General features: G+C 55.0%; 7 protein-coding genes across 7 annotated transcripts; 4 read left to right on the forward strand and 3 right to left on the reverse strand.

Annotated features, from left to right (window-relative positions):
- Nucleotides 1–6,583: 6,583 nt before the first annotated feature.
- Nucleotides 6,584–10,299, forward strand: MRS44_003160 (uncharacterized protein; the record flags this gene model as incomplete). Its single annotated transcript, XM_065623116.1, has 5 exons — nucleotides 6,584–6,785; nucleotides 6,907–7,272; nucleotides 7,326–8,052; nucleotides 8,123–9,715; nucleotides 9,762–10,299. The coding sequence occupies 5 exons, from the start codon at nucleotides 6,584–6,586 to the stop codon at nucleotides 10,297–10,299; spliced, it is 3,426 nt and encodes a 1,141-aa protein (XP_065479188.1).
- Nucleotides 10,300–11,407: 1,108 nt separating this feature from the next.
- Nucleotides 11,408–13,281, reverse strand: MRS44_003161 (uncharacterized protein; the record flags this gene model as incomplete). The annotated part of the gene is made up of 4 exons (XM_046275302.2): nucleotides 11,408–11,425; nucleotides 11,481–11,654; nucleotides 11,711–13,103; nucleotides 13,223–13,281. The coding sequence occupies 4 exons, from the start codon at nucleotides 13,279–13,281 to the stop codon at nucleotides 11,408–11,410; spliced, it is 1,644 nt and encodes a 547-aa protein (XP_046137266.1).
- A 1,257-nt stretch (nucleotides 13,282–14,538) lies between these two features.
- MRS44_003162 (uncharacterized protein) lies at nucleotides 14,539–15,544 on the forward strand (the record flags this gene model as incomplete). Its single annotated transcript, XM_046282965.2, has 2 exons — nucleotides 14,539–14,838; nucleotides 14,975–15,544. 2 exons carry the CDS (start codon nucleotides 14,539–14,541, stop codon nucleotides 15,542–15,544), a joined length of 870 nt encoding a protein of 289 aa, XP_046137268.1.
- Nucleotides 15,545–15,934: 390 nt separating this feature from the next.
- Nucleotides 15,935–17,611, reverse strand: MRS44_003163 (uncharacterized protein; the record flags this gene model as incomplete). The annotated part of the gene is made up of 3 exons (XM_046268347.2): nucleotides 15,935–16,008; nucleotides 16,065–16,416; nucleotides 16,466–17,611. 3 exons carry the CDS (start codon nucleotides 17,609–17,611, stop codon nucleotides 15,935–15,937), a joined length of 1,572 nt encoding a protein of 523 aa, XP_046137269.1.
- Nucleotides 17,612–18,375: 764 nt separating this feature from the next.
- MRS44_003164 (uncharacterized protein) lies at nucleotides 18,376–19,877 on the reverse strand (the record flags this gene model as incomplete). Its single annotated transcript, XM_046275303.2, has 5 exons — nucleotides 18,376–18,533; nucleotides 18,589–19,151; nucleotides 19,206–19,551; nucleotides 19,620–19,763; nucleotides 19,820–19,877. The coding sequence occupies 5 exons, from the start codon at nucleotides 19,875–19,877 to the stop codon at nucleotides 18,376–18,378; spliced, it is 1,269 nt and encodes a 422-aa protein (XP_046137270.1).
- Nucleotides 19,878–20,667: 790 nt separating this feature from the next.
- On the forward strand, nucleotides 20,668–21,340 carry MRS44_003165 (60S ribosomal protein eL43; the record flags this gene model as incomplete). The annotated part of the gene is made up of 4 exons (XM_046268349.2): nucleotides 20,668–20,699; nucleotides 20,759–20,776; nucleotides 21,050–21,214; nucleotides 21,277–21,340. 4 exons carry the CDS (start codon nucleotides 20,668–20,670, stop codon nucleotides 21,338–21,340), a joined length of 279 nt encoding a protein of 92 aa, XP_046137271.1.
- Nucleotides 21,341–24,234: 2,894 nt separating this feature from the next.
- On the forward strand, nucleotides 24,235–26,343 carry MRS44_003166 (uncharacterized protein; the record flags this gene model as incomplete). Its single annotated transcript, XM_065623117.1, has 3 exons — nucleotides 24,235–24,598; nucleotides 24,664–25,259; nucleotides 25,297–26,343. The coding sequence occupies 3 exons, from the start codon at nucleotides 24,235–24,237 to the stop codon at nucleotides 26,341–26,343; spliced, it is 2,007 nt and encodes a 668-aa protein (XP_065479189.1).
- Nucleotides 26,344–26,998: the final 655 nt, after the last annotated feature.

The following is a 26,998-nucleotide window of genomic DNA, read 5'->3' on the forward strand; positions in this document are numbered from 1 at the left end:
TTGTTTCTGGAATGGCCGTTGAATAAAAAAAAGAAGAAAAAAAAGGGAGGGCTGTCCCAGTCTGGGTAACAGAGCATGGTGCCGAGTCAGCCACGTGGGATTAACGTGACAGCAGGTGTCAGTGGACGTGCGAGACACAGTTGACACATGCTACAAAACAATATGACCCTTTGCAATCAATGATTTCGAGCGAGCGCTTGAGGTTAGCCATGATTGTCGTTGATGCTGCGTGGCCTGTACCATGGTGGTCTTGGTGAAAGGTATCCAGGAATCGTTATCAAAAGCTGACTGCAGAGGCTCACTACCGGCAGCGGAATCTTAGATCGGACAAAAAGCAACGGTAGCAGAACACGATCGGGCAATTCAGCTCTGTGGAGAGCCACAACGTTGACCACTCACTGGTGGCCTCCCGAACCTGGTGCTGCCGACTCTTGCTTGCCAAGGAACCCATGTGGACGGAGAAAGAGATCGTATCTTGCACGACGGCAAAAAGCAAAGGCAGCTGTGAGTTGGCCGGAGCAAAAAGAACGAATAGTGCTTCTTGAGGCCTGGCAGGCTCAAGTGCGAGCCCGATGCTGTATGTCTTTGGTCCATGATTCGCCTCGACTGCGAAGCGGGCTGAGGCGGGGCGCCATCTTGATGATCCCCGAGTCAACTTGCATGAGTCCACCAGACTTGGCCTTGGAGCCACGCGCGAGTGCTGCAGGCCTTCTGCGGCCAAAGGTCCGTGCCATCTCCAAGTCAAGGTCAAACCAAGCCACGGGGCATAGGTGTGTAGGCGTGGAGAGCCTGGCGAATTTGCCATCACCAACCTGACGGTTGCGTGGCGCCAGACTTTGAGTGAGCTTGGGGAGCTGAACCCCGGAAATCTTCTCGAAAGAGGCAAGAAAGGGGCACTGGCAAAAAGGGCCCTGCGAGCACTGTAAATCCGACATGACAGCCCCCCCCTCCCGGAACAAGACATATGTCATCGCCGGCAGGAATCCATCTTGTGGATGATGTGATCATTTCGCACAGGCGAGCCGTCTGTCATGACAGGCAAGGCCACCGTAATAATAACGGCGGGTATCATTCATGCTAGATGATGAGCTAGCATGGGATACCCAGCATGAAGCCCTGTGCTATCGCTCATGGGAGACGTCTCCGCCTGCGCGCTCGGACGGACGTCTGGATAACCTTGCTCGACGGCTCAGCAACCCCTCGTGTCTGTGGAAGTATGGTACAGGGCGACAAGCTGGCCGACAACGTGGATGACTAGTGAGCGAGAGCGGCAGTCGAACGAGATCACCGGCACCTGGTCTGTGTAGATGGTGCTGGACCTCGTCCTCCGAGATAAGATGAGGTCCATGGATGGATGGATGGATGACTTCAACTGAGGCGAAGGAGGATTCCAGGGGTCCTGACTGCATACAACATGCTCCTCGCACTCAGTATGCAAGTGTGTCTGTGTGTCAGTTGTCGCCCCATCGGCTCGCCCCGTCTGACCTCGTCGTCTGGCAGACAGACGCTGGGCAGCTCTTCATGCAGTGGTGTCGTCTGGCGTCTCGTGGAAGGGCGATATCCACAGAAGATTCGCTGGAACAGCTGAAGAAGGACGCTAGGCCTGATGACCGTATGCAAGCCAGCTGCTGGAATGACGCTTCGATTCCGTTCTCGAGCCCTTCTAGGCTTGACCTCCGCACACCATCAGATGCATTCGAATGCACTGTGTGGCAGACAAACACACAAACAAGGTCGCTTATTTGTTCTGCCGCCTCGCGTGTAGGTAGTCCGCCAAGCGCTGTTAGCGAAGTATGCGCAGCAGAGGGATAGCGAGAGCCGAGAGTGAGTGTCCATCCGTGCCGTAATCGCGCCTCGAGCCTGGCAGTTGCATTGCAGCAAGCAAGAGCCGTGATGTGAAGGGAGCTCACGACTCTCCCAAGAAGGTTATGCTAGCGAAAGGAACCAACCTGCAATTCATTTCCGATGAGGATGCTGCTCCTGGGGTTCCAGGGCTAGATCCAATCAGGATTGGAAGGAAGGTACCAAGAACCGCAGACTCTTCCCTGGACTGGAACCTGAAGCCCTGGAAGGGAAGGGTTCCGGATTGCGCCACATGCCCTTTTGGGGATAGCCTCCCGTTGGGGTCTGGTCCAATGTCACGGCAGGTGGTAGTCGTCCCTTCATCTTGTCTTGCTTGACTAGGTTGACTGACTGAGGCTTGGACAGCGGCATTCTTTCAGCCCGGTTTCGACCTTTCATCGCTACTTTGGGCCTCTTTGTGGTAGAAACGACAATCAGTTTCGAATCTTGTAGTTCTCTTTGTCGATCTGATCTCCCCAAATGGTCCGGCGTTGACAGTATCACAAGAGAGCAATGACCACGCAAATGCTTGCTTGCCTCTTGGTTTCTCGTTGCAGGTCACGGCCGCTGGCTCAAGGATAGCCCAACCCAACACGGATGGATGCCGGGGAGACTACCCGGCCAATCGCCTCTTTCATCCACTTCAACTCTCTTGTCATGTACCCTGACCAAGGGTGACAAGGGGGCCACGGGGCGCTATCGATGTCAGTGGTGGACGTGGGACGACGCCGTCTGGTTGACGATGCTCTTAACACGCGCGCTATATGGCCATCTGCCATGCTACAACCGCGGCGGACGCGAGGCGACATGTTTTGAGGGCAAGCCCGGCCAGAGGCTTGTCGCCCTCTGTGCTACGTTTGCGGCAGACCATGCCGTCATGTAACCGCTTTAGTGGGCGTTGGAGTCTTGGTCTAAACCACCATGGCTTTCCGGGCGCCGTTGAGGTGGTTGCCGACCGTTGACAGAGGCGGCCCCTTGTCTTAAAGCCGCCGTCTTAAGGTGCCTGCTTGTATGGGTGCTTGAGGCTTTTCGGTTTCAGAACAGAAACAAATCCGGCACCAAGAAACAAGCAACCCCTGAAATCCTCTCAGGCTTGTCTCATCTCGTCCACCTTTGCCTGAGAGGAATCTGTCTCGGCAACAGGTCAGTGTTTGAGCGCTTCTGCTTCGCCCCATTGTGGAAGCTGTCGTCTTGTCGCCGCGGTGGCCACCTGGTGGACAATCCTATCAGCAAGTGCTCCATCCCGCAGGGGATGTGACGAACCTGAGGGGTCTGCTTAGATAGTGACCAGCTGGCCGCCTGGGTCAGAATTCTAGACCGGGTCTTGTTTCTTTTTCCCAGGGCTTGAATCGTCAAACCCCTAACTGAGTTTTCTTGTTGCTATCGACTATTATCGTTTGGCCAATATCCGCTAGGCTATGCACCGACTTGGTGATGGATCATATCAAGGAACAATATCAACTCACCCCAGCAGCAATAGTTTGAACACTATATGCTGACCCGTCTATTTGAAAAAACAAATATCGTTACTGCTCATCCGAATTTTTTAAAATTAGGTAGCACCGTTTCCCTGCGCAGAGATCAGCGAGTTGGGCAGAACAGCACAACGTGCTGACTCGGTAACTGTCATCCACCATATTCAGTCTCATCTCGTACGGCTCAGTAGATCTCTGACGCGGGGACCACTGAATCTTTTGCTGGCGGGTCTCTTGAAAGAAGCTCCATGCTGAAGGGCACTCCCGTAGGAGCCGGTGGTCGATCTTGAGCGTGGGTCAGGATTGGACAGGACAGGCAATCAGTCAGTCGACGACCGTGCTTAGCTCACGGCGATAGCGAGACTGGACTGCCAGTCTTGAATTCGGCCTGCTCCGGACGTGCTCTGGAGGATGAATCTCAACCCCTCCGTTACGTATCCGTCCCCCAGGTAGAGTGTTCCGCGCAGTTGAAAGGTGAGACGCATTCCTGCTGTGCGTGGTGGAGAGACACTTGGCTCGCCAATGAACGCTGACGCTGTCGGCCGCATCACCTGCAACCTCGCTCGCACGGCCTGGACTGGGTTGATCTGAGAGATATATTCCTCCTTCTGGACTGCGCTTTGAGTCGGACCCAACGCGCGTGACTGTTCTATTCTGTCTCGCGGTGAGCTGGACCAACAAAGGGAGAGGCAAGCTGTCCAGTGAGGTGACTGCAACTGCAACAGCGGCGCGGCACCTGGGTTGGTTTGCCTTGCCTGGTGTTTCTCTCGCGTGTGCCCAGGTTCAATGCCGCCGGTATTGGGTTTGGATCCCTTCCCTTACCCACACCAGCCACGGTAACGACACATATTTGCCAAACAAGGACGACTAGGTGTGTGGTGTGTGGTGTGGTGGGCTTGTCAGAGATGCCCTGGGGATGCGACCCTGGTCGCTGGAACTGTCGCTCACAGTGGTGATGATCGCTCAAGACCCGTGAAAGCCACGTGAAAAGGTACCGGCCGAGTTGCAGAGGATGGAAGCCCAGACAGAACAGAACCCCTGGAAAGCCCTCCTTCTGCATCGAGATGGCTAGAGACCCATCCATCCCCCGGACGGACGCTGCACCTAACGCTCTCAGACATCCAAACCAGAGAAAGACTCCGCCAAAACGCCATCGAGCAACTCGCGCACTGACTGCGTGGTGGCACCAGGCAAGGGCAGCGCATGTCGGATACGTACATACCCAAGGAAGAAGAGACTTTTCCAGACAGGACCCCTCGCTAGCTTGAGCGATGGGAGGCTTGGGTGCTGGTGCTTCGCCGGTGCTGGACTCCTCTCCTGGCCGCGGTGGCTTCCAAAGCCCTGGCCCTTGGTTACACTCCTGAAGACCGAAGGGTTTTGGTTCGCTCTAGGTGACAACCGCGACGAGTCAAGAGAATTAACAGTTTCCCTATACGGAACATGGAGTCCTTCTAGAGAACCCATTTCCCCGAGAATTCGCCCTGCTCTGGCACAAAGAGAGACCTGACCTGGGCATGGCTGGGTCGCCTCATCGGCTCGCTCCCGTCCATCCAATACATTCTGGACTCCGAGCAGCTGGAAATGGGCCAGCCTCGACGGAAGGAACCTCAACGCTGGGAAAAGCCAAGGGGCGGGGGGAAGCCCTCTCTCTATCATCCAAAGGGAGTGTTGGAGATGGATTGCCGGGGAGGCGCCGGGGGGGGGGGCGCCGGGAGCCCTGGGTGCTGTGGAGCCGGCCTCTGAGCGCAGCCCTGGGGCCCTTGCGCGGAGCCCGGACCCTTTGGAAGCTGAACAGGGGGGACCCGTGGACGCTTAATGGAGGGCCCCACTCCGGCCACCGCGAGCGAAAGCAGCCATCCATGGATCCCTGCTCATCGTTCTGCGTGAGGCACCTGCTGGGCTGCTGCTGGGCGGGTGGCCCCCAGAAAGAAGGGGCATGGAAGTCAAGTCAAGTGGTGGCAGCGTTGGACCCATCCATGGAAGAACAACCCAAGCTTCCAAGGGGATTTGCTCCGTTCCGTAGTGCGTGCTGCCTGTCGTCTGTACCTGGCACCAAACATCTTAGCACCACACCGCGGGCCCTTGGTTGCTACTAGTCAAGGTTAATGGCCCGGTCGTACGGTGCAAATGAAATCCCATCCATCCCATCCATCCATGGAAGACCAGAGCAAGCCGATTCCTTAAAAGTCGCCCTGGCCCGCCACGCCCGCACCTTTCTCTGGTTTTGGCTCTTGCTCTTGCTGCTGTGAAGTGCTGATAATCTTGTTTCTTCCTTATCTCGCCTTCCCGCCCTCTCCCCTCGTTCCCTTCCTTCCTTCCCCTCTCCCTTTTCCTTCAGGCAGAGCCGCCCTCAACCAGGACAACTAGCTGCCCCCTTTCCTGCCGCTAGAAAGAAGGTGGGATTGGACGAAAAGTAAAAAAAGAAAGGAAGTCACGTCGACACAGAAAAAAAATCGTTAGCGAAAAGGAAAAATCGACAACTCTTATACCCACAACCAAGGCGGTCTCTCTTCTCTCCGCCAAACGTCTTCATCGGACGAGCCCCCCAAGGACAAAGCAACGACATCGTCTGACGACTGCCGTGGTGAGACGATTGTGGCTGCTTCCTATACCGTCAGTGGAGCAGAGCCTCTGGGTCACTTCCTAAAGTGAGTGACAATCCAGGGTCAGCATCACATCGCGCATTGCTAAAAAGCAAAAGTATCGGGATCCGGCGTATCGCAAAGCAACAGCATCCCACGCAAACTGCATCATCACAAGCGACAAGACACAGCTCGACGCTCAATTCCCTCAGGCGGTCACTGATAATTGCTTCGGGCCCCGTTTCGTTTGCGAATTCCTCTTCTCTCCCCTCTTGACGGGTTTCGAAACGGCCGAGCCGACGTTCCAATTCACCGAATCTCAGCGGCGCAGTTACCGACAAGGGTATTGAGTCGCATCGCATCCCGTCGCATCGCATTCATCGCACCGCCTGCCCAACGCTCTTCCAATCTGGATTCTCAGACGTTCCGCTCCCCGCTGAAGTCGAGTCTTAATCTCATCTTTCCTCGAGTACGATCGCGCCACCGATATCTCTTCTCACCGACCTGGATCTTGCATTATGCACAGACTGTCCCGCTGGATACCGTGTAATTAAAGGAAACACCATCTTTCTGTTGTCCCACTCGGAGCGATCGCTTCTCGCCTTTGGTCGAACGCAAACCGCTTGCTTCACCCTGCAACCTAATCTTCCTGACGACACCCTGCGCAAACGGTGTCGATTTTAAATGTTTCGCCGACATCGCAAGAACCAAGACTACGCCGCATCTACCACTTCAAGCAAGACCCGGGAGGACGACAGGGCAATCGCCGCGAACCTTCGCGACCTCGGCCTGGTTGGCTCCCGATCCTCTAAATCAAGCAGCCGAAGACCTCGAACCGGCACAGACCCCAACTCCTACTCAGAAGTACCGACCTATCCTGAAAAAGGTGCGTCAGAGGCTTGGAAGTCGCACGGCAACCATTTTGGGTTTCTTGGCTGGCTCGAGTTTGAGCCAGTCAATGCGATTTCAACTCAATTATCCCATGTCTTACTGACCTGGCCTCACAGGACATTCGATCACCGCCAGATCTCTTCGAGGGCAGGGCTCAGCTTCTTCCGCTGGCTCAGTGAGATCAGGTATTAGCACTAATTCGCGTAAAGTCGGAAGCATCGACAACAACGTCATGGCTACCAACGCTGATCGAAGTCGCTCGCGACGAGAGCGCACTTTTGTGGGCAGTGAGTGTGCTGTGTGTGAGGAGCCTCTTGAGCACACTCTGCGAGGCGAGCGCATCCTGCAATTCTCCTGCTCACACGTCTCCCATGAGGCGTGCTTCTACGAGTTCATTCGTGAATTTGAATCACAATACTGCCCGTCATGCGATGCGCCGTTGCATTTGGACACTAGCCGAGGTGGTAATGTGATTGATATAGGTACGCCTCTCGTCCCAAGACGAGGCTTTGTCAAAGCGCTAATTCAATTACAGAGAAAATTAGCAATATCGTCCGTTCGGCAGGCAGTGACTCGAGGTCTAATATGACACCTACCCCGACAGCAACTCCTTGGGATACCCAGACTGCTCGACCACCCAGCCTGGAGAGCAACCAAAGACGCCATATGCAGCAGCAGCAGCAGCAGCAACAACAGCAACAACAACAACAACAGCAACACAGTGGCCGTGATAGTGTTGCTCGGGGTAGCTTGAGAGATAGCCGGGAGGCTCTTTCAGATCGTTACGGCCCCTCGCGTCATGCTCGTAGCGACAGCGAGGCCACAGGAGTTGCATCATCTGGAGGATATCCCGAGACGACACAGAGCGGACCTCCCAGGCGCCACGACTACGACGTTCAGGCCATGGAGACGACACCTGCTAGCCCTCGTGGCATCACCCGAAATCCTATCCCAGCACCGATCGTGACGGTGCGCTCAGAATTCCCCACCCTCAACCGATCACGCCAACAACAGACTCTCACTTGCCTGGTCACTGTCGAGGTGCCTGACAACAAGTGGAGGCCGGATCCGGAAGATTTGGGAGCACCAGCTCCTCAACCGCCTCCTGTGGTCAACCGTGCCGAGGAGACCTATGGCCGGCCACCTTCGCCTGCGCGAAGCGCCCCCCGCTTCTACCCTTATGAATCAACAGAAGTCTTGGAGGAGATGACTGATAGTCTTCGCAACCGCGTCGACAACTGGCACGGCTTAGACTTTAGCAGGTTAGTGGTGGCGCTGTGTTTTTGGACAGCTCAATCACCGATTGGAACCTGACAACTAACTGCTTTACAGATTCGGCAAGCTTAGACTCTACGGCACCCTTAGAGTGGGTAAAGATAAAGTCTCATGGCAGGAGCTGGAGTGCTTCCTTTTTGCCGAGATGCTTATCTGCGTCAAGGAGAAGAAGATCCCGCCTCAGATGGCGCAGCAGTGGGATGAGAATGGCGCACCTCGCAAGACAACTCGATGCACCCTCAAAGGATCCATCCTCATCAAGAAGCATCTTAACGAGGTGTCGGAGACTGGAAACATTGACGAGAACATCCTGACACTGAGTCTCTCAGTTGCCGAGCTGCCTCAGTTCCACCTCCGATTCGAGAACCGCAACCAACTCAAGCTGTGGCAGCAAGCCCTCCTTGACTTGAATGCCGTTGAGACATCACCTGTCCGGAGCCCCGAATATGACCGGGGCGAGTCTGAGACTGATGAGGAGCTTGAGTGGCAGCGCTCGCGCCCACAACGGGTCTCTTCAGTGGCCTCATCCTGGGGTGGTGCTAGGTCAGTGACAACAGCACCGACCGAGTATACCAACTTCCCAAGGAGCCCCGTTATGACCAACTCGATCCACGTTCCTATTGACGTGGTCGTTGTGGTGCCCATCTCTTCCTCAATGCAGGGTGTTAAGATCAACCTCGTCCGTGATGCGTTGAAGTTCATGGTCAACACTCTTGGTGAGCGAGACCGCATGGGCTTGGTCACCTTCGGCTCAGGAGGCGGTGGTGTCCCAATTGTTGGCATGACGACCAAGGCCTGGCCTGGCTGGAGCAATATCCTGTCCTCGATCAAGCCTGTTGGCCAGAAGAGCCACCGCGCTGATGTCGTTGAGGGTGCCAACGTTGCGATGGACCTCCTCATGCAGAGGAAGTATAACAACCCCATTGCGTCCATCATGCTCATCAGCGACGCATCCACCTCTGATGCCGACAGTGTCGACTTCGTCGTCTCCCGAGCTGAGGCGGCTAAAATCACTATTCACTCGTTCGGTCTGGGCATGACACACAAGCCCGATACTATGATCGAGCTGTCGACCAGGACCAAGGCATCTTACACTTACGTCAAGGATTGGATGATGCTTCGCGAGTGTCTGGCTGGCTGCCTCGGAAGCATGCAGACCCTGTCCCACCAGAACGTCAAGCTCAAGCTCAAGCTGCCCGAGGGTTCCCCTGCCAAGTTCCACAAGATCAGCGGCGCGCTGCAGATTACGAAGCGAGCCACCGGCCGGGACGCGGAAGCCTCGCTTGGCGACCTCCGATTCGGTGACAAGCGGGATGTTCTCGTTCAGTTGGTCATTCTCCCCGACAACTCCTCTCAGGAGCAGTTGCCTCAGGACCCCTGGGACAACATCGTGTCGGGCCTGGAAGCCCTTGGCGGCTCCATGGACAACGAGAATGAGAGGACCCTCTCGGTTGAGGAGGTGCCCTTGATCCAAGCGGATCTCTCTTGGGGCGATATTCTCCGGGAGGGTACCGTTACACACATGCCCCGCCCATCCCTCCTGGCCATCACGATGCTCCCATCTAGCGGTGGCTCCAAGAAGCCATGGCAGAACTCTCCTCCTATCCCTCCTCACCCAAGCATCGTGCAGCGCCGCATGGAGCTGCTCACGTCTGATATGCTCACTCGGGCTCTGACTCTGGTGAGCCGTGGCCAGCATGACCGTGCCCACACTCTCCTCAATGAGACCCGATCGATCCTCAAGGGTCTCGGAAAGGGAGGGCTGCCCCGATCCCTCCCATGAACAAGTCGACTCCATCGGCCCCGTCCACCCCTCACCCTGGAAACGACAGTTCGCCAGGACCTGCTACTACCCCGATCGCAAGAACAGCCCTTCGCCCCCGGCGTCGGCCACCTCCTCTGCGATCAACGGCTTCCCCACTGTTGGACGCAGCCGTTCCAACGATGGCCTCGGTCTCGGCGCTGGTATCGACGCCAGCACTGTTGCAGCTCTTGATGCTGAGCTGGAGAGCAGCCTGGAGTGGATCAACCACCCAGCCGTCTTTGGCCGTGACAGCCGCAAGGCCGTCCTTCAAGCCATTGGCGTTATCAGCTCCCAACGTGCCTTCACCTTCCGCACCCCTATCGAGGGCTTGTGGGCTGCCCGCGTCGGCGGTGTCAAGCGTCTCACGGAGAAGAGCCGTGAATGGCGCGAGGAGGGCGGCGGCGAGGGCGGCATCATGGAGGAGGCCTGAGTACCCTCTCCCTTTTCTTTCGACACTTGTTGCTCAAGCTTCATTTCGTGCGGCGAAGATTTGGCGTCTTGGTTTTCCGGCTTGATTAACGACCCATCACGACCCCATCACCTGGATGTTCCCCATGTCATCTCTACACGTATCTCTACGTTGCCCCTTGGCGCTTCTTTTATTTGTTTGCACATGGATACCACAACATCATCATCTCGACTTCAACTCCTCTGAACGGAGCTATTCGATACCCCTTGTCTTCCCCGCCATCTGGTGCATATCCAGGCTCACACTATGCGTTTGCTTGTTTCGTACTGTTTTGCATGCTCAGCAGTCACCCCTGTCAATGGCATATACCTGCTGACAGATGGGTGACGGGGCACATGCGTTGCTATATCATATCGTCTTTGGCGAAAAATCTAAATGTTTGGTTTCTTGGGAACGGTGAAGGAAAAGAGGTTCACTTGAGAGAAGTAGCCTGAGGAGCTGGCGTTTTCCCGTATACCACGAATGGCGATTACTGCTTTATCGGGTTTTCCTGTATGATATAATTCATGTGCTGGATGGTTTCTACCGTCGCATCTGCAAGACATCTTTTGAGATATATATATATATATATATATCCCTTTGTGCGCATCTGTCGACACAAATGAGAGCGATTTACGAGTTGAATACAAGTTTTTGACCCCATCTTATCTGCTGCCGAGTCCAATGTGAAGTCTTTGTGAAGTTTTTGGAACAAGATTGTCTCCCTCGAGAGAAAGTCGAGGAAAGTTACCCAAGATTTCTCTTGTTACTGTGTCAACACTGTCGCAGGCATACTCATCAAGAGTCACAAAGACCATGTGGTTAGCCTACACTTTAACAATGGGCCGTTATCGTAACTTTGACAAGCACTGGCTGGGTATTAGTCCCTTGGTGGTATTTACCATTATGGCCGGAATGGCTACTCTAGATACAGGCATCGCAAATCCTGCGCATTGCCCTTTTGGTTTTCACATTGATCCGTTCACACATGATTTGACAGCCTTAGTTGAGGGTATATCTAACCGCCCATACTACCGGGAGTTTTATTCACACATTCCCTGCCTTGTCCTTTTGAACTTAACTCAGCCCTTTAGTCCTCATCCCAGTTCTATATGAGTTAGTCAAGGTATGTCTAGGAGCATAGAGTCGGCTTGAAAACTTACAGGGTTGGGACCCGGGGGCTTTGGTCCACCAGCTTGTCGTGCCACGATGATCTGGTCAACCGAAAGGACTGTGCGAGCGGCTTCGGTGGCGAGCTTGATGGCCCATTGCTTGGAGATGAGAAGGTCGAGGATGCCCTCGTCCTTGGCGTCAAGGGTGCCAGTGTTATCATCGTTCTGGGTTTCACGTGTCAGTTCCATATTCCAGGGTTCAATGAACAGTATCAACCAACCTCAATATCAACACCAGTATCCCAGTCGTCGCTGTTAGCGTGAGCAGCATAAAGTCGGCTCAGAACCTCAGTGGCATCCAGACCGGCACTCTCGGCGATGGTTCGGGGCACAACCTCAAAGGCCTCGCCGTACTTCTTGATGGCGTACTGGCTAAGACCAGGAGTCGTCTCACCATGAGCCTGTATCCTCTCAACCAGCTCAACCTCTGTGGCACCAGCACCGGGGACCAATCGAGGATCGCGAGTAATGGCCTTGACAACGTTGACACCGTCGTCAACAGCACGCTCGATATCATCAAGGTGGTTCTGGGTGGCACCTCGGAGAACCAGGGTGGCCGTCCGGGTGACCTCATCTTCTTGTCGGAAGACAGTGACGCGGTCACCGCCAATCTCAAGGGTCTCGACAACATCGATAGTTCCCATCTCGTCGGGCATGGGAGCACCTAACCGGGCCAAGGGGGTGGCACCGACCACACGGCAGACTCTTCGGAGCTCAAACTTGCTGAGAATTCGGATGAACAGGATGCCGTAACGGTTGAGGTAGTGCATGGCCAGGTCTCCCACTCGGTCTCCGCAGACCACGACGCGCAGGCCCGAATCGTGAAGCTCCTTGATGGCGGTCTCGAGCTGAGACTCCTCGCCCTTTGTAAAGTCCATCATCTCCTTGGCGTTGTGCAGGAGAACAGTACCCTTGGTCTCGGTCTGGCCAGCATCGATGGGGCAGGTGAAGACACCGACCTTGGCGCGGCTGGCCTTCTTGACAGATCCATCGGGCTCCTTGGGGAAGACCATGCCCTTGACAACTCTGCTCTGCTCGAGACTTCCACCCATGATCTTGACGACGCGGATGTTGTCGACGTTGAAGTTGGCGGGGTTCTTGGGGAGCACAGCGAGGACAGCCTCCGAGACAAGATCAGCGAGGAAGGTCTCGTTGCCGTTCTGCTTGCTGGCGATGACGGTGCTGATGGCCTTGCTGAGCTCCTCCTGATCCCGGATATCCTCCACCTTGTCGACTGAGAGCTCCTCGAGGGTCTCGAGAGCAAACTTCTGAGCCTTCTCGTAGCCGATGACGATATCAGACGTCTTGAGACCCATGCGCAGCAGGTCCTCAGCTTTCCGGAGCAGCTCGCCGGCGAGGACGATGACCAGGTTGGTGGCGTCACCCATCTCGGCCTCTTGTTGCTGACTGGCCATGACGAGGAGCTTGGCGGCGGGGTGGACGACGTCGAGTTCGCGGAGGATGGTGGCGGCGTCCGAGGTGAGGATCATCTTCTGAAGGTGGTTGATGACGATCTTGTTGCGACCGTAGGGACCGAGCGAGGTCTGGACGGTAGAGGCGATGGCCCTGCAGGCATCGATGTTGCGCAGGACGGCGCCATCTTCCGAGTCGTAGCTGGAGAGGAACTGTAAGCATTTGCGGCGCTGAATGTGAGGATATCGAAGAAGACATCAAGAGGCGGGGAGCTGCTGTCCAAAGGACGGGAGCAGGAGGGGAACAGGAACTCAACTCACTTATTGTAGCCCTGCTTAAACAGGCCCGCGTTGGGGGCGTTGGGGATGTTGAGCGACATGATGACTGCCACAGAGCGACGGGTCGAGTCTGGTTGTGGCAAGGTCGAGAGTGTCAAGGGTGAAGTTGAGGGTGATGCTCCTGACGATGGATTTCGCCCACCAGCTCCAATCTCCCTCCCACCATAAAAACTTCCACGGGCGTCGTGGGCGGTCGATTTAGTGGGTAGGTACGTACCCAGCTGCCTAGCTGACCCCTGTTCTGGTAGATGCCAGCTTGTGAATGATTTTTTTTACCCGGTCAGGCTGCTGCAATGGATAAGTAGAAGATGAGATAAAATTTCAAGAATATTCAGACTTGATCAAAAAGACATCTACCTAATTAAAAACTTCCTACATGGCTTGAGTGATCAGAGTGAACCCATCTACCCCAAGTTTGACAGCCTTGTCCCTCCCTCGAGGGGCAAGCCAGGGGCTGGTGATCCAATCATAGCCGTCCCAATGCTTGCGCCACAAGCCCCTGACAGCCTTGCGCACTGTGGCTGGACTCTAGACGGGGACCCGCGAAAGGACGTTGCTAGGTGGTGAGCACCAGCGACACCATCGCTAGAGCCTCCCCGGCCACGGCGGCACGGCTCGTGATGGCTGATGCCCTGGGCCAGGACCTTTTCCCGCGTTTTCTCCTCATCCAAACTCTTTCAACTTTGCCTCTTTCAAGCCGGCGCCACATCCTCCCTCGGCATCTTTTACCTAGTATTTTTCCACCGTCGATTGACTCTCCGGGGCTTGCAGCATCGAACTCGACCGCGAGAACACGCCTTATTTGTCGACGACCTGCTCCTCCGTGATACAGCCAGATCCTCCACCGTGTCGACGACTGCGCCGGAATCCTCCAATTGACCAGCCGCGGCCGTCGCGCTGAATCCCATACTGCACCACCAAGGAGAATAGTCACTTTTTTTCTTGTCGCGACGCGGCGTCATTCATCGCGATAACACCTTCCTTCACATCATGCCTGGTGAGTTTCTTGTTTGTGTCAAGTTCAATGGAGTCCATGTCTGTACGGCTCACAGTGGGTTCTTGCTGTTTGTTGGCCTGCGGTCCCGGCTCCCGTCCGTCCAAATTCTGAGCCCACGGATAAGGCTGAGCGAGCGCACGCATCGATGGATGTCTCCCTTGCACCCTCCACCATCCTCATTCACATCCGTCGCGACGTATCCATATTCATCGTCATCGCGATAACCTGTCCCTGCCTCCTTTCGCGCCACCCTTCTTGAGTCCAGCATCGCATCGCATCGCCTCGTCTCGCAACATCCACCATGCCCATCACCCTCAAGCGCAAAGCACCAGATGCTGACCCTCCTCCTCCTCGCTCGACAGCCATCCCCACTGCCCTCCCTCCCTCGGTCGAGGAGGCCTACCGACGGAAATGCATCCAGCTGAAGAACCGCACGAGCGAAGTTGAAGACGCCAACGATGCCGCACGCCTCCGCCTCGCCCGTATCAAGCGCCAGGTCGAGAAGCTGCGAATAGAGCGCGCCTTCTTGCTCGAACAACTCGCGAAGCGTACCAGCGCCAACGTCGAAGATTCTGATGGCAGCCCTAGCCCACCTCCTACAGTACGCTCTCCCCTTCTTTCGTCGCCCCCCAGTCTTTCGGCACAAACCCTTTCCCTTCGCGTTTGCTTGGCAAATCCTTCTCTCCGGTCTGCCGCCGGCGCCCGGTTCAATGTTGATGCTTTTGCGCTTGGATTAGGACTACCAATTCGCCATCCCCAGTGAGTTAGCTGCTAACCCCCAGAAGCCCAAGGATAAGCCGTTGCGCACCAAGCGAGGCCACCGAAAGTCCATGATGCCGGACGCCGAGGCCAAGGCGACTGGCGGTGCCTCGTTCAACACCCAGAACGCTGGCTCGCCCACGTCCGAGACCTTTTCGCACCCGCCCGAGAGCCAGTCCAAGGGCCCGCGCGCCAACGGCGTTTCTAAGGAAGCCAAGAAGCCCGCCGACGCCTTTGAGCTGTACTGCTCTGAGACACGACCCGCCCTCGAGGCTAAGCATAAGGACGGTGACGCCGAAGTCGACGTGGAGAGTGAGCTGGCCCGCGGCTGGAAGGAACTGCCTGAAGCCGATAGGGACGAGTTTCAGGCCAAGTTCGAACAGTCACAGGCTAAGAACTCTGAACCTAAGGAGACACCTGCCGCGGATAAGAAGGAGGAGGAGGAGAAGCCCGAGGAGACCAAGCCCGCAGCTCAAGACGAGGATGTCGAGATGGGCGACGACACCGAGGACCAGGATACGCAGGCGGGCGAGAAGGCAGAGGAGTGAGCGGCATCATCAGCCAGACTTTGATAATATCGGGGAGGCGTTCTGGTGGGTTCATGGATTCGGTCACACTACGCATGCTTGCTTGGCCATTGCACACTTTTCAAAGGGGTTTTCACATTAAGGAAATGATATTCGGAAAGGTTTCAGAAAGAAACGGGAACAATAGAGTAAAGAAAACTCCCTCTCCGCGCGCATCGTCTTCCACCGTTGCCGCGAAGCCATCTTATCTAAATATTCTGTATGTTTTACACCGGTACTCCCGATCCATCCCATACGGTTTTTCTGGTTTCCCCGAAGACAAAAAGAAGTACACAATCCCGCTTCGCTAAGGAGCGCTGTATTAACGGCGAAAGAGCGGGAGAGAATAAAATGGCCTGGCTAGGCTGTGTTCTAGTCACCAATGTACAAGTCTACCACGATATTTATCGCGGCGACGAGGATTTCGGCTGCAATGAGAATAATCACTAAGAGATTGGTTAGCTTGGACATGTATCCAGTGTCAGAGACGGTGACAACATACCAATCCACTCCAACTTCTCATCATGGCCGTGGCTAAGCTCTCCCTTTAGCACAGCTAACAAATCGGCAATGACGTCGAGACGTTCTGTGAGAAGACCAACGCGCTGGTCCATCTCTAAATAACTCCTGACGGCCTGGTACACGGGCTCGAGCTGTGGTTCTACCCAGAACAACTCGGGGGTGTCGAGGACGGAGCCGTTGAGGTGGATGCTAATGCGGAGGATGAAGAGCTCGCCGATCTGCATGTTGATCTGCGATCGCCGGAGCGCAATCTTTCCCGTCGTCGCTATTTGGGTTGGAATGTCTTTGCACGTTTCGACGGTTGACGCTATCAATTCCTCGTAGAGTGAAGTCTGAACGGGTTTAGCACAGCCATTGCCAGCTTCTTGGGCATTTGCTCACCTTGACGCTCTGCGCCACCGCATGGGAGATGGCCAGTTTGGTCATGTAGTTGTTCTTGTCGCGCAGGGTGATAAAGTCGTTGTATATACGGGCCTGGTAGTCCTTTGTGTAGTAAAAGTTGAACTTTTCCGTCTCAACATCGTCGGCCGCCAGCTTCTCCGTCTCGAACTTGGATATCTCCTTCAGGAACCTGGCTTCGTGGGCCTCGGTCATTCCCCAGATGACCACAACTCCATAGTCAAAGAGGAACACCTCGGGTGTGTGTATGTGTGTGTCGAAGTCCGGATTGCTCTCAATGGGGTCGCGGTCATCCACGGCGGAACCCAAAATGTCTTCGTTGCCAATGTGGGAGCCGTTCCCATTGGTATGACCATTGTGACCCGAGGAGTGGTCCCGGGTCTCTGATTCAACTCCTTCCTGGTGAAGATTCATCAAATCGCTCCTCTGGGGCCTCTCATCCATGGCGTCGCCGCCAGTAGAGTGTCGTCGCTCATAGTTCTGAACCGGATCGCGGCTGCGAGCGCTCTTGGCAGCGTAGTTGTACGGCGTGTAAATGCATTCGTCGATGAGTTTGGGGTTTGCGCCCCTGGTCTTGCCCCTCCCCTTGAGGAACCTCATCAGGGCGTCCATCTCGTACCGGTTCGCGGTACAGTACGCTGTTACACGGGGGAGCCGGTCTCTGTCTGCCTTACCCAGCTTTGCCGCATCCCTTCGCGCGGCGGGATCTTTAATCCTCGTGTACTGAGAGTAGACATCTCTTCCGCTTTCTTCGTCAGCCTCCTCGTCCAGGTCCGGGGCGGGGAGTAGCTTGAGCTTCTCCGTCTTCTTGGTGCTTCGCTGGGGACCAATCTTGGGCCCGACGCCCAGATGAGCTACCGCAGGCACAGATCCCTGACTGTTGCGTCTGCGGAGCTTGTTGTTGAGGGCTGTGAGCATGGGAGGGCCACCAGCGCCAGTGCTAGATCCGGCGCCATGGTGGTGAAGACTTCGCGGTTGCAATTGTAGTCGGCTGGGCTCGATGGTTCGTGTGACGGGGTTGTCGCTAAATGTAACGGTTCGCGTCCCCTTGGGACGAGTCTCGGTCGGCAGCAGAGGTGTTGATTCGCTGGGCGGCGCGTCGGATGTGGTGGTGGTGTGAGAATCCATATTGGTGAAGCTCACAAAGATGGTGAAAGTGTCGAAGGCGACAAGGCGCGAGCAATTGAATTCAGCGATGCAACACCACTCTCCCAGAGAGCGGGAAGTAACAAGGGCCTATGACGGATGTCGCAAAAAGACTGTCAAAGATGGTTGATGCGATAGGAATGCTGTGGTAGATCGAATAGAAGAGCTTTCAAGGAGGATAATGACTGATGATGACGTTTTGCGCCCAACTTGGACAGAAGGTTTTCTCCAATTTCGGCCCACTGAATGCGAGAGCTACAGGGGACCCGCCACTAAAGCAGCCAAGGTACAGCGCGTCCACGTGCAACTTGACTGGCCCTGGCGACGGGACCGGGGCAACGAGCAATGTTCCCCGCCTTTCAACCTTGAAGGTTCATGAGTTGCCATGGATTTGAAGAGACGATAATGAGGTTGGAGTGAAGATATACTGCTCTGAGACTCATAAAATGCTTTCTGGAAACGATGGTGGAGTTTATCTCTTTTCTTTCCCTCACGTTGAACTAACTCAATATAACTAGGCTTATGCAGGTATATCACTTCCAGTATCAACACACCATGTAAGTGAGGACGTCACATGTGAAACCACAAAACACATCAAAACTCGACGGTTCGCAATCGATTCCAGAAGCATCTGCTTCGTGTAGACTCTAAGAGAGAGGTCCAGCTCCAAATACACATCAGGGTCATCCATATGCTCCAGAAAATACGTTGGGATAATGAGAAGCCATTGCCAGCCCATCCATGCTCTAAGCGTCAATAATCTTCACCTCCATCTTAAGGCCAGAGTCGTCCAGCCGATCAATTAGGCCCTGCCCAAGACAGGCTGGCGTATAGCAGCCTCCGTCAAGCTGGACTTCATCTTCCAAGATGGTCGCAGCGATCTCTGCGAGCAGCATTCCCGTCACTGAAAAGTCATTAGCACTTGTCAACGGTACAACTCATTTAGTTCCATCACTTACAGTAGTACATGCCGCCATGATGCCACATGTGGCAATAAGCTGCCTTGCCTGTGGCCTTTTCAGAGTCAGGATACGCAATACATTTGTACTCAAGCGCATCGTTCTCTGTGTCTTCGTGCTTGGCGCCCTCTCCAGGCTGCAAGACACGGTTTTTAAGAAACGCCCTCAACGGAGGAATCGACACAACCAACATGCCTCCAATCAGGAGGAGCCAGTGGATGAAGATTCCGTGGAGCCAATTGCGAGCCTTCATGTACTCTGACCAGGTAAAGTTGGGTCCGTAGAACTCATCCTTTCGAGATGGTGTCTCTGAGAGCAGTCCCCAGGTCCGCTCAATGACGGGGATGTTGGTCGATGCCATGGCAGAAGTGGTCATCAAACCAAGGTTAGGGATAGTTCGAACGCCAAAGATCTTCTCAAGGATAGAGTCCTTGGGCCTCGTGGGCTCCTTGTGGGGGATAGGAGACTGAGCATATGGGCTGTTGGCCTCTTTCACTTCCTTCAATGTGAAGATATCCCAAAGGCCGAGCGCAGTAGCCAGGGTGCCACCAGAAGGTGTCGAGCTGTGATCACGGTCAGCATACATGTATCTTATCAACTCATCAAGTACAACTCACCTGATCCTGTGGAGAGAAATGGTAACATCCTTGGTCGGAGTTCCCAATTCGGTGCGGATTGCCTTGGCCATAGCCCATGTGCCGAGGTCCACGGGAGCAGACTCAATACCAGACTGAGGGACCAGGATAGCACCCGTCTTCTTGGCAGTCGCCTCATACTTCTTGATCATCTTGTGAACCCATGGGAACTCGCCAGTGGCATCCACATAATGGGTTCCCGCCTCCGCGCAAGCCTTGAAGGCATGCTCGCCGTAGACGCTGTATGGGCCGACAGCGGTGATGAGGACACACGTCTTTTTCGCGAGTGCACTCAAGTCATTGTCGTTGAGGCTGGCGATCTCAATGCCTGCACAATATTAGTTAAAGGTTAAAAATACGTGGCACTTCCATGCCTCAATGGGAATTGCTTCATACCTGGCGGCAGCCGGTCAGGATTGCGCTTTTTGCACTCGTCCACGACAGCTTGCAGTTTAGACTCTGAGCGGCCAGCGACAGCCCACTTCAGGTCAGTTGCGAGGTGAGTGGTGATGTACTCGGCAGTCCATTTGCCCGTATAGCCTTGGAGGCGGTCAGACTTGTATGAGTTGCTCAATTGCCTCCCGTCTTGGACTCACCGGTAGCTCCAAAAACGACGAGGTCGTATTGACGACCATGCTCTTTGATCAAAGGCATGTTGAAGCTAGTGGTTGCACAATGGAGTAAACTGGTAAGTAGAGCCGAGGAGGAGGAGGGGGAAAGAAGTCGTCTAAAATACGAGAACGTGGCACTTTTCTAGACACGATGCCATGTCTTCTTTTACATCATTCTACCTCTGGAAGTAGCTCTGGTACACCCAAGTGGTCGGTGTCTTGCTCCAAGCCGGCCCACCCACGGGAGCTTCAAGGGACCCTGGTATTCAGCCCAGCCGCATCAGCATCTTATCTCGGCCTCATGTGTCAGTGATCCTCAGCTGGCAGGTGCTGGAGTAATGAGCCATCCCTTGGTAAGATGAGTGTAGAAATAAGTGAATTTTCTACCCTCAACACAAAAGGCCAATATGACGGTTCCATTTTGTAGTCTGACTTCACCACCTCAAAGGAAGAGTCACCAAGCTAATACAGCTCAGCTCACCTGCCACACCCAATGCTCTTCCGTGCGCAAAGACAGCTGGAGAGCTCGCACGAATCAGGTTGACGGAAAATCCTCAAGAACCGAGAGTCTCCTCCGAGTCAGATTCCGTCTCGATTCCTAGCAGTTTGCCGAGGTTTTTCCACAATTGCCAAAATTCAAAGAAAAAAAAAAGCAGGTGGGGCCCACTCGCTTGCTCTCACGTGCTACGTGCTTGCGCCCTAACGAAAATCACAGGTCCAATTCCAAGCACACTTTCGCAGTCAGCCTCCAACCGCAGTCGAGCAACTTCACCTCCGCTCGTCTATCATTCCGTCTTCATCCTCCCAAGACGTCCCACACATAAACCCTCAAGATGACCAAGCGAACGAAGAAGGTCGGCGTGACGTGCGTATCCCCCATTACTGAATTGCTGCTGGAAATCAAATTGCTAACTCTGTCGGCAGCGGTAAATATGGTACCCGGTAAGTTTCACGATATCCCATCGCCGATAAAACTTCGACAACGATCTCTCTCTACGACTTCGCCTCTGCCACGATCTCCCTTGTGCTTGCGACTTCTCCCTGGTATCTGCGACTGCGTCAACCATCAAGACGGGGCACTGGATCACAACTGGAACAAGAACCCTGGCAGCTTGGGACGGTCGTGGCAGATCAAAGGCAGCAGGGAATGAGACCACCACTCGACGGTCCGGCATGATCATATCGAGCTACAGCAACTAACGCATGGCTGTACAGTTACGGTGCCTCCCTGCGAAAGCAGGTCAAGAAGATGGAAATCACCCAGCACGCCAAGTACACCTGCACCTTCTGCGGAAAGGTTACCGTGAAGCGACAGGCCACTGGTATCTGGGACTGCAAGTCTTGCAAGCGCACCGTCGCCGGTGGCGCTTACGTCGTCTCGTGCGTCCCCTCTCCGCTACGGCGACAACTGACACAGCAATGGAGAACTAACACCAACACAGCACCCCCGCTGCCGCCGCCATGCGATCGACTCTGCGACGACTCCGGGAGATTGCTGAGGTTTAAAGGAGTGGACTTTAGCGGGAGGGGAAAACGGCTTTGCTTTTCGGTCTGGTGTACGGGGGAACATGGATTTCGTGCCTACACTACGAGTTGGCGGACTGGACGTCAGCACCCGATCTTCGGTCGCATAGAGGCCGTTCGATTAGCAATGAACAAAAATGAATTGCATGGTTTCGGACCCTTTCAACGAACAGGCGGATCTTTGCGACCTGGCGGCAGAGGCCCCACGGATTGTGTGAACCCATGGCCAACCAGCGCTTGGGATTTCAACTCGTGGGCGAGACAAGACAGCGTTATTATCGTCAAGAATGACAAAGCCCCAACTCACATCCCATATCATCGTGGCAGAGTTCAGCGCACTGAATAGGTTGGCCTGTTAGAGATCGGGGGGATGACCAGGGCAGTTGGGGTTTTAAACGTCATCGACATCGTAGAAGAGTCACGGATATACCTCGTGGATGATCGAATATCAGTCTCTGATGGTTGGTTCATGTGAAGGCAGAGGACCCGTTTTGCTCTGTGGGCCGGTCAGACCGCAAGTGCGGCAGATGTCGAGCTGACTACAACCGTGACAGGCTGATGGAAGATGATGAAGACTCCAGGTCCGTCTCATGAAGTCGAGCCCAGTGGGCCAAGGCAATGACCTTGACCAAGGTGGTTTGCCGCTCTGCCTTCCGAGCGCAAGTGGGGGTTTCCATGCCTCTGCACGCATGAGACAGCGCAGCGCATTGCTTTGGCAGCAGATCGCAGCCGAGTCTCGACGATTCTCTCCGATAGCGAACCCACCTCTGCCTCCGGACGATAATATTTTTTTCACGAGAAGTAATAAACAAGAAACAAAAACAAAACTGCGTGTCTCTGTTACGGCCCTATGGGAGGACGCGAAGCCCATCCCTAGTGTTAGGCGCCGGACCACACAAGCAAGAGGGGCCTATCCCAAGAACCCTGATCTATCACTCGAGTATACCCTTCAAGGTCGCATCGTGAGTCGAGCGGAGACCCACGACGGTTGTCGACTCACGGTTATTGCGCGTTTGATGCGCAGAGTGAGAGCAGACCGCCAACAAGGGAGGTTTGACGCCATCTACAGCAACAGCCCGAGTGCGTGCGTGACTCGTCATGGGGCTAGAGGTTGTCGGGGGTTGGTGCTCAGAGCCCCCGATAAACGTGGAAGCCCAGTTCAAGCAAGGCGAGATCCGTCACGAGGACCGCATCGCCTGTGCTGGGCGGGATGAGCTAATAGGGCATTTCAAGGCAAAATGTGGGCTGGGGCTATTGCTCAGCTCGACGGTAGTCTAGGTTTGCAGTTGAGAGTCGGTGAGATAAGCACTTGACACTTGACTTGTACCTGAGTGAGTATTCGTGCGTATGAGGAACCAGAGAGTGAGAGGATGTTCGGGTGTCAGGCAGGCCTGATGGCAACATGCGCATGGGGCGGATGGAGTCGTCGTGTCGCAGGTGACGCCTTGCTCAACAGCTGGAGCCTTGGGTGCTCAGTGCAGCGGGAGAGATGGGAGAACTGACCAATCTGCCAGGTACCTCGTTAACGTGCTGTGCTCGGTACCAATTACGGCGACGACGCTCGCATCGGAGGGGGATTAGCCCAGCCCATGAAGGTATCGTAGTAGTAGGGGGATGGACGGTCACACGTAAAAAGAGTTTCCTTACATTGGGTGTCTTCCCTTCTGGGCAGGCGGAGAAAACAACCTGAGCATAATAGTACAGCACAGCACAGAAGAGCACGGCACAGGACCGTCCCATGCCGGATTCCATCGCTCCGTCATCCATTCACCTTCATTTCCATTCTCATTCTTTGCCTCTTGCCTACCACTTTCCAATCAAACCCATCTCCCCCCTCCCTGGCAGCCTAGACACTTGTCCCCAGTCATCGACCTTTTCGTCAGGGGAATTCACGCTTCCATTGTCTTGTCCCCAACCTTGAGAGTTCGATACACGCTACAACCGTGAAGCTTCATAACGGGCATCCCCTACCACATGTGGGCTTCCAGAACGTCACTGACGACACGATTTCAACAAGCCACTTCGAGTGTATCACCAGCCACTTGAGAAACGGGCAAAACTTTTCCTCCCCTTTGTTAATCTTGTTATTCCTCGTCTTATTATTATTCACTCTCAATCACTCTGCCGACCGGCTACGCCTACGACTGCAGTTCCACCTCTGAACAGGCAGCCAGGACCCTGCAACTTGGGTGGCTCACTGTTAGTACCACTCGCAGGGATACCTGTACCTGTACCTTTGTCTGGCGACAACCCGACTTGGGAATCGGACAGAGCAGCGAGCCCAGCGCAGCGTCTTGCTTGGACTCGGAGACTGGACAAAGAGGAAAAAACAAGAGGTATTTATTTTGTATTTCTCTCTACATAATCAACCCCATCATCTCCCCACTTTCAACCCCCCTTCCCACTCTCTTCCCGTCATCTTCGCCTGACTCTACTCGACTCGACGCGACCTCAGGTACCCAGAGCCAGTCATCCAGGGTCTCTCTTCCTCACAGAAGCCCAGCCCCAAAACGCAGCAGGGACTGATGCTCCCCGCGGACCGACGGCCCCTGATTGGACCATTGTCAGGCCCCCCCTAACAGGCGCCAAAACCGCCTCTGGAGGCCCGCTGCACTTGGAACTTCCTTCCTTCAATTCTCAGCAGGCCGCTCCATCCCTCGCCCTCCCAGGCGCTCTCTCGTCCATCCCATCCACTAATACATCACCACTCACAGCCAGGCCCTGCCGCTTTGCCCCCCCAAAAAACGAGCCATCCCGCCTAAATCGATCACCACCACATTTACCACGCCCGCCGCCCGCTCGAATCCATTTTCTTTGGCCGATTCTCTTTTACATGTTTCCATCAAGATACGGCCTTTGTTATCCAAAACGACATCATGTCTGAGCCGGAGCAGTGCATTATATGCCTGGATCCCTTACCACGGGCCGCCCTCGAGACGGACGCTCAAGCCGCCGTCAGTGTAGCTGATGCTGTTGCTGATGCTGCTGCCACTGACGGTGCTGTCGCTGGCGGCGAACCCGCTCCCAAACCCGCTCCCATTGCTGCCGCTACCGCCCTCTACGCTACAGCTCCCAGCTCCCTCGACGACGATTCCAGCTATCTCAACATTGTCGCCGCCCTTGACGGGTGCAATCACATTATTCACGATGCTTGCATTCGCTCCTGGGCTCAAAAGACAAACACATGTCCCATCTGCCGTAATCCCTTCCACTCGGTCCGCGTTTACAACGGAGTCGATGGTAAGTTTAGCTCACCCGCCCTCGTGCATGTCTGTCTGCACACGCTGACTGGTGTCACTATGCAGGAACACCCATCTCGAAATACGAAGTCCAAGACAAGAAGCAGATCGCCGAATTCGACGTGACCCAGTGGTTGGGCGATAATCCCGAGGAGGAGGAGGAGGAACAGGGCAATCCGTGCCCTATCTGCAACTCGGCAGAGCGGGAAGATATCCTCCTCCTTTGCGACAGCTGCGATGCCGCCTATCACACCCACTGCATTGGTCTCGATGCAATCCCCGACGGCGCATGGTACTGCATGGAATGTGCCCATCTTTTCCAGCTCGAGGATGAGCCAGAGCTTGCCGAGGAGACTGATCGGTCCCCTCGTCCCACATCTGTCCGACGCCCAAATCCACGAAATGTGCGCGGATACCGAGTTCGAACTAGAGAACGCATGCGAAGGGCCCGCCGTCAAGCTCGAAATGCTGAGTGGCAGGGCGCCTGGGGCCAGTTTTCGGGTCGCTTCTACGAGATGAGCGACTTGGACCTCGACAACCACGATGATGAGGATGAGGAGCTTGAGCAATATCGGCGGTTTCAAGAAAGCGGTCGACGCGAGCTCGAGAGATGGCAACAGCGAATGGACATAGCCCGCCGGCTGGGCGCTCGCGACGTCTTTGTGAACAATATCCCCCGCCATAAGCGAGCGCCTTCAGCCCGCGCCCGCGCCTGAGCCCGTGCGAGAAACAGCCGAGGAGAGACAAGCATGGGGCGCTCTTGCGCGTGCCCGCGAGGTTGAAGAGTCCAGTACCAACTCTCGCAAGCGCAAGGTGCGATCAGTCACGGCATCCCCTCGGGAACCCGTCCAGGAGCCAGAACGCAAGCTCAAGCGACCTCGAACTCGGCGACTTCCGACCCAGAATGGCGAGGGCTCGAGCTCTGTATCATCCCCAGCGCCCGGCCCCTCGGCCGGACGAGTCACGAATGGATCGTCGACCAGAAATGGTGTGGTCAACATTGGCGGTATAGATCCTCCCCTCGTCTCGTCGCTTCTGAAGGAGCTCGAGCCGAGCAACATGTCGGACGATGAGACGTCGGGCACGATGAATGGATGGCGACATCCACCAGATGCTTCGTCGCCAGCCCTATCGCCAGCGCTTTCTCCCTCGTCATCCGCTTATGGCAGCCCCCGGGCTCTCTCCACCACTCCTCCTCCCCTGCTCAGTCTGGCGGGTCGACCAACCTCACCAACCCTTTCACTCAGCACCACTATCCAGCCTCACTACCCACCAGCAAACTATTCACCTACCCGCACCAACAAGACTAAGAATATTGAACATGGCGCGCAGGAAGCACGGTCAAGAAGACCACAAGAGGCGCAACCAAGCAGGCCGCAGGAGACACAGTCAACCAGACCGCCGGAGGGTCGGCCGTTGGAACTCCGCCAACCCCGGCCACGCCGAGCACATCAGGTGCCAGCGCAACCACCAAAAGATCAATCTCCAACAAGACCCAACGCAGCGTCCGATATCACTCATGAAGACAAAATCAGGATCAATGAGATCGTCAAGGGCGCATTGCGACCGCACTGGCGGTCTCAAAAGTTGACGACAGAGCAGTATTCAACCATCAACAGGGACATCTCGAGAAAGCTTTATGACGAAGTCAAGGGCGCAGCTTCGCTGAATGATGATGCCCGCCGGCAATGGGAAAAGAGAGCTACCAAAGAGGTGGCTCAAGCAGTTGCAGAACTGTCTGCTTAACGACAGAAAGCGGGAACTGAGTTTAGCGGGCGTTCAGGTATCATGGGCCGGTCCATGTGGTTTGATACCCAGCATCATTTGAAGAGGAGCATGATTCTTTGAATTTCGAATAGCGTGCGTGGTGCGGCGAAGGAGTTGGGTTGGGTTACGATCGTGGGTCTTGTCTTGTTTGTATCTTGTGTGTCTGGGCCATTATTATCTTGGCTCCATGTGTATTCAGTTATGTGTCTGTATATCATTTTCGGCAGGCATTTGAGCCTAGGGTTTAGGAAATCAAAGCCGCATCTTTGAACCGCAATTCGAAGTTCAGTCGAATCGCAGTGTTATGTGCAATGTTGACAGAGAACCTGAGATTCACAGTTTAGCCTCGCGTCTGCCCAACAGATGATCGGTTACCAGCAAAAGGGCACGACAGCTGCCCAGGTGTTGATACTCTGCTTGGCTCAGAGAGCGAGGTTGGACTGAGAGGAAATTGTATCACGATGAAGAGGCGAATGACAGCGAGAACGCTCGGCTTAATCTCTCCCTCCACGATAGCTGCGTGGGGGGTTGAGCGAAATGCAAGCACACGACGGACGATAAACCAGACTTGGCGCGGATGAGATGTCAGCAGTATCTATCTAACAGAACCCGGTGGGAAAATGATAAGAAAAAG

This window comes from Fusarium solani (assembly GCF_023522795.1).
Source record: "Fusarium solani strain SB1 chromosome Unknown bctg00000001, whole genome shotgun sequence".
Lineage (NCBI taxonomy): Eukaryota > Fungi > Ascomycota > Sordariomycetes > Hypocreales > Nectriaceae > Fusarium > Fusarium solani.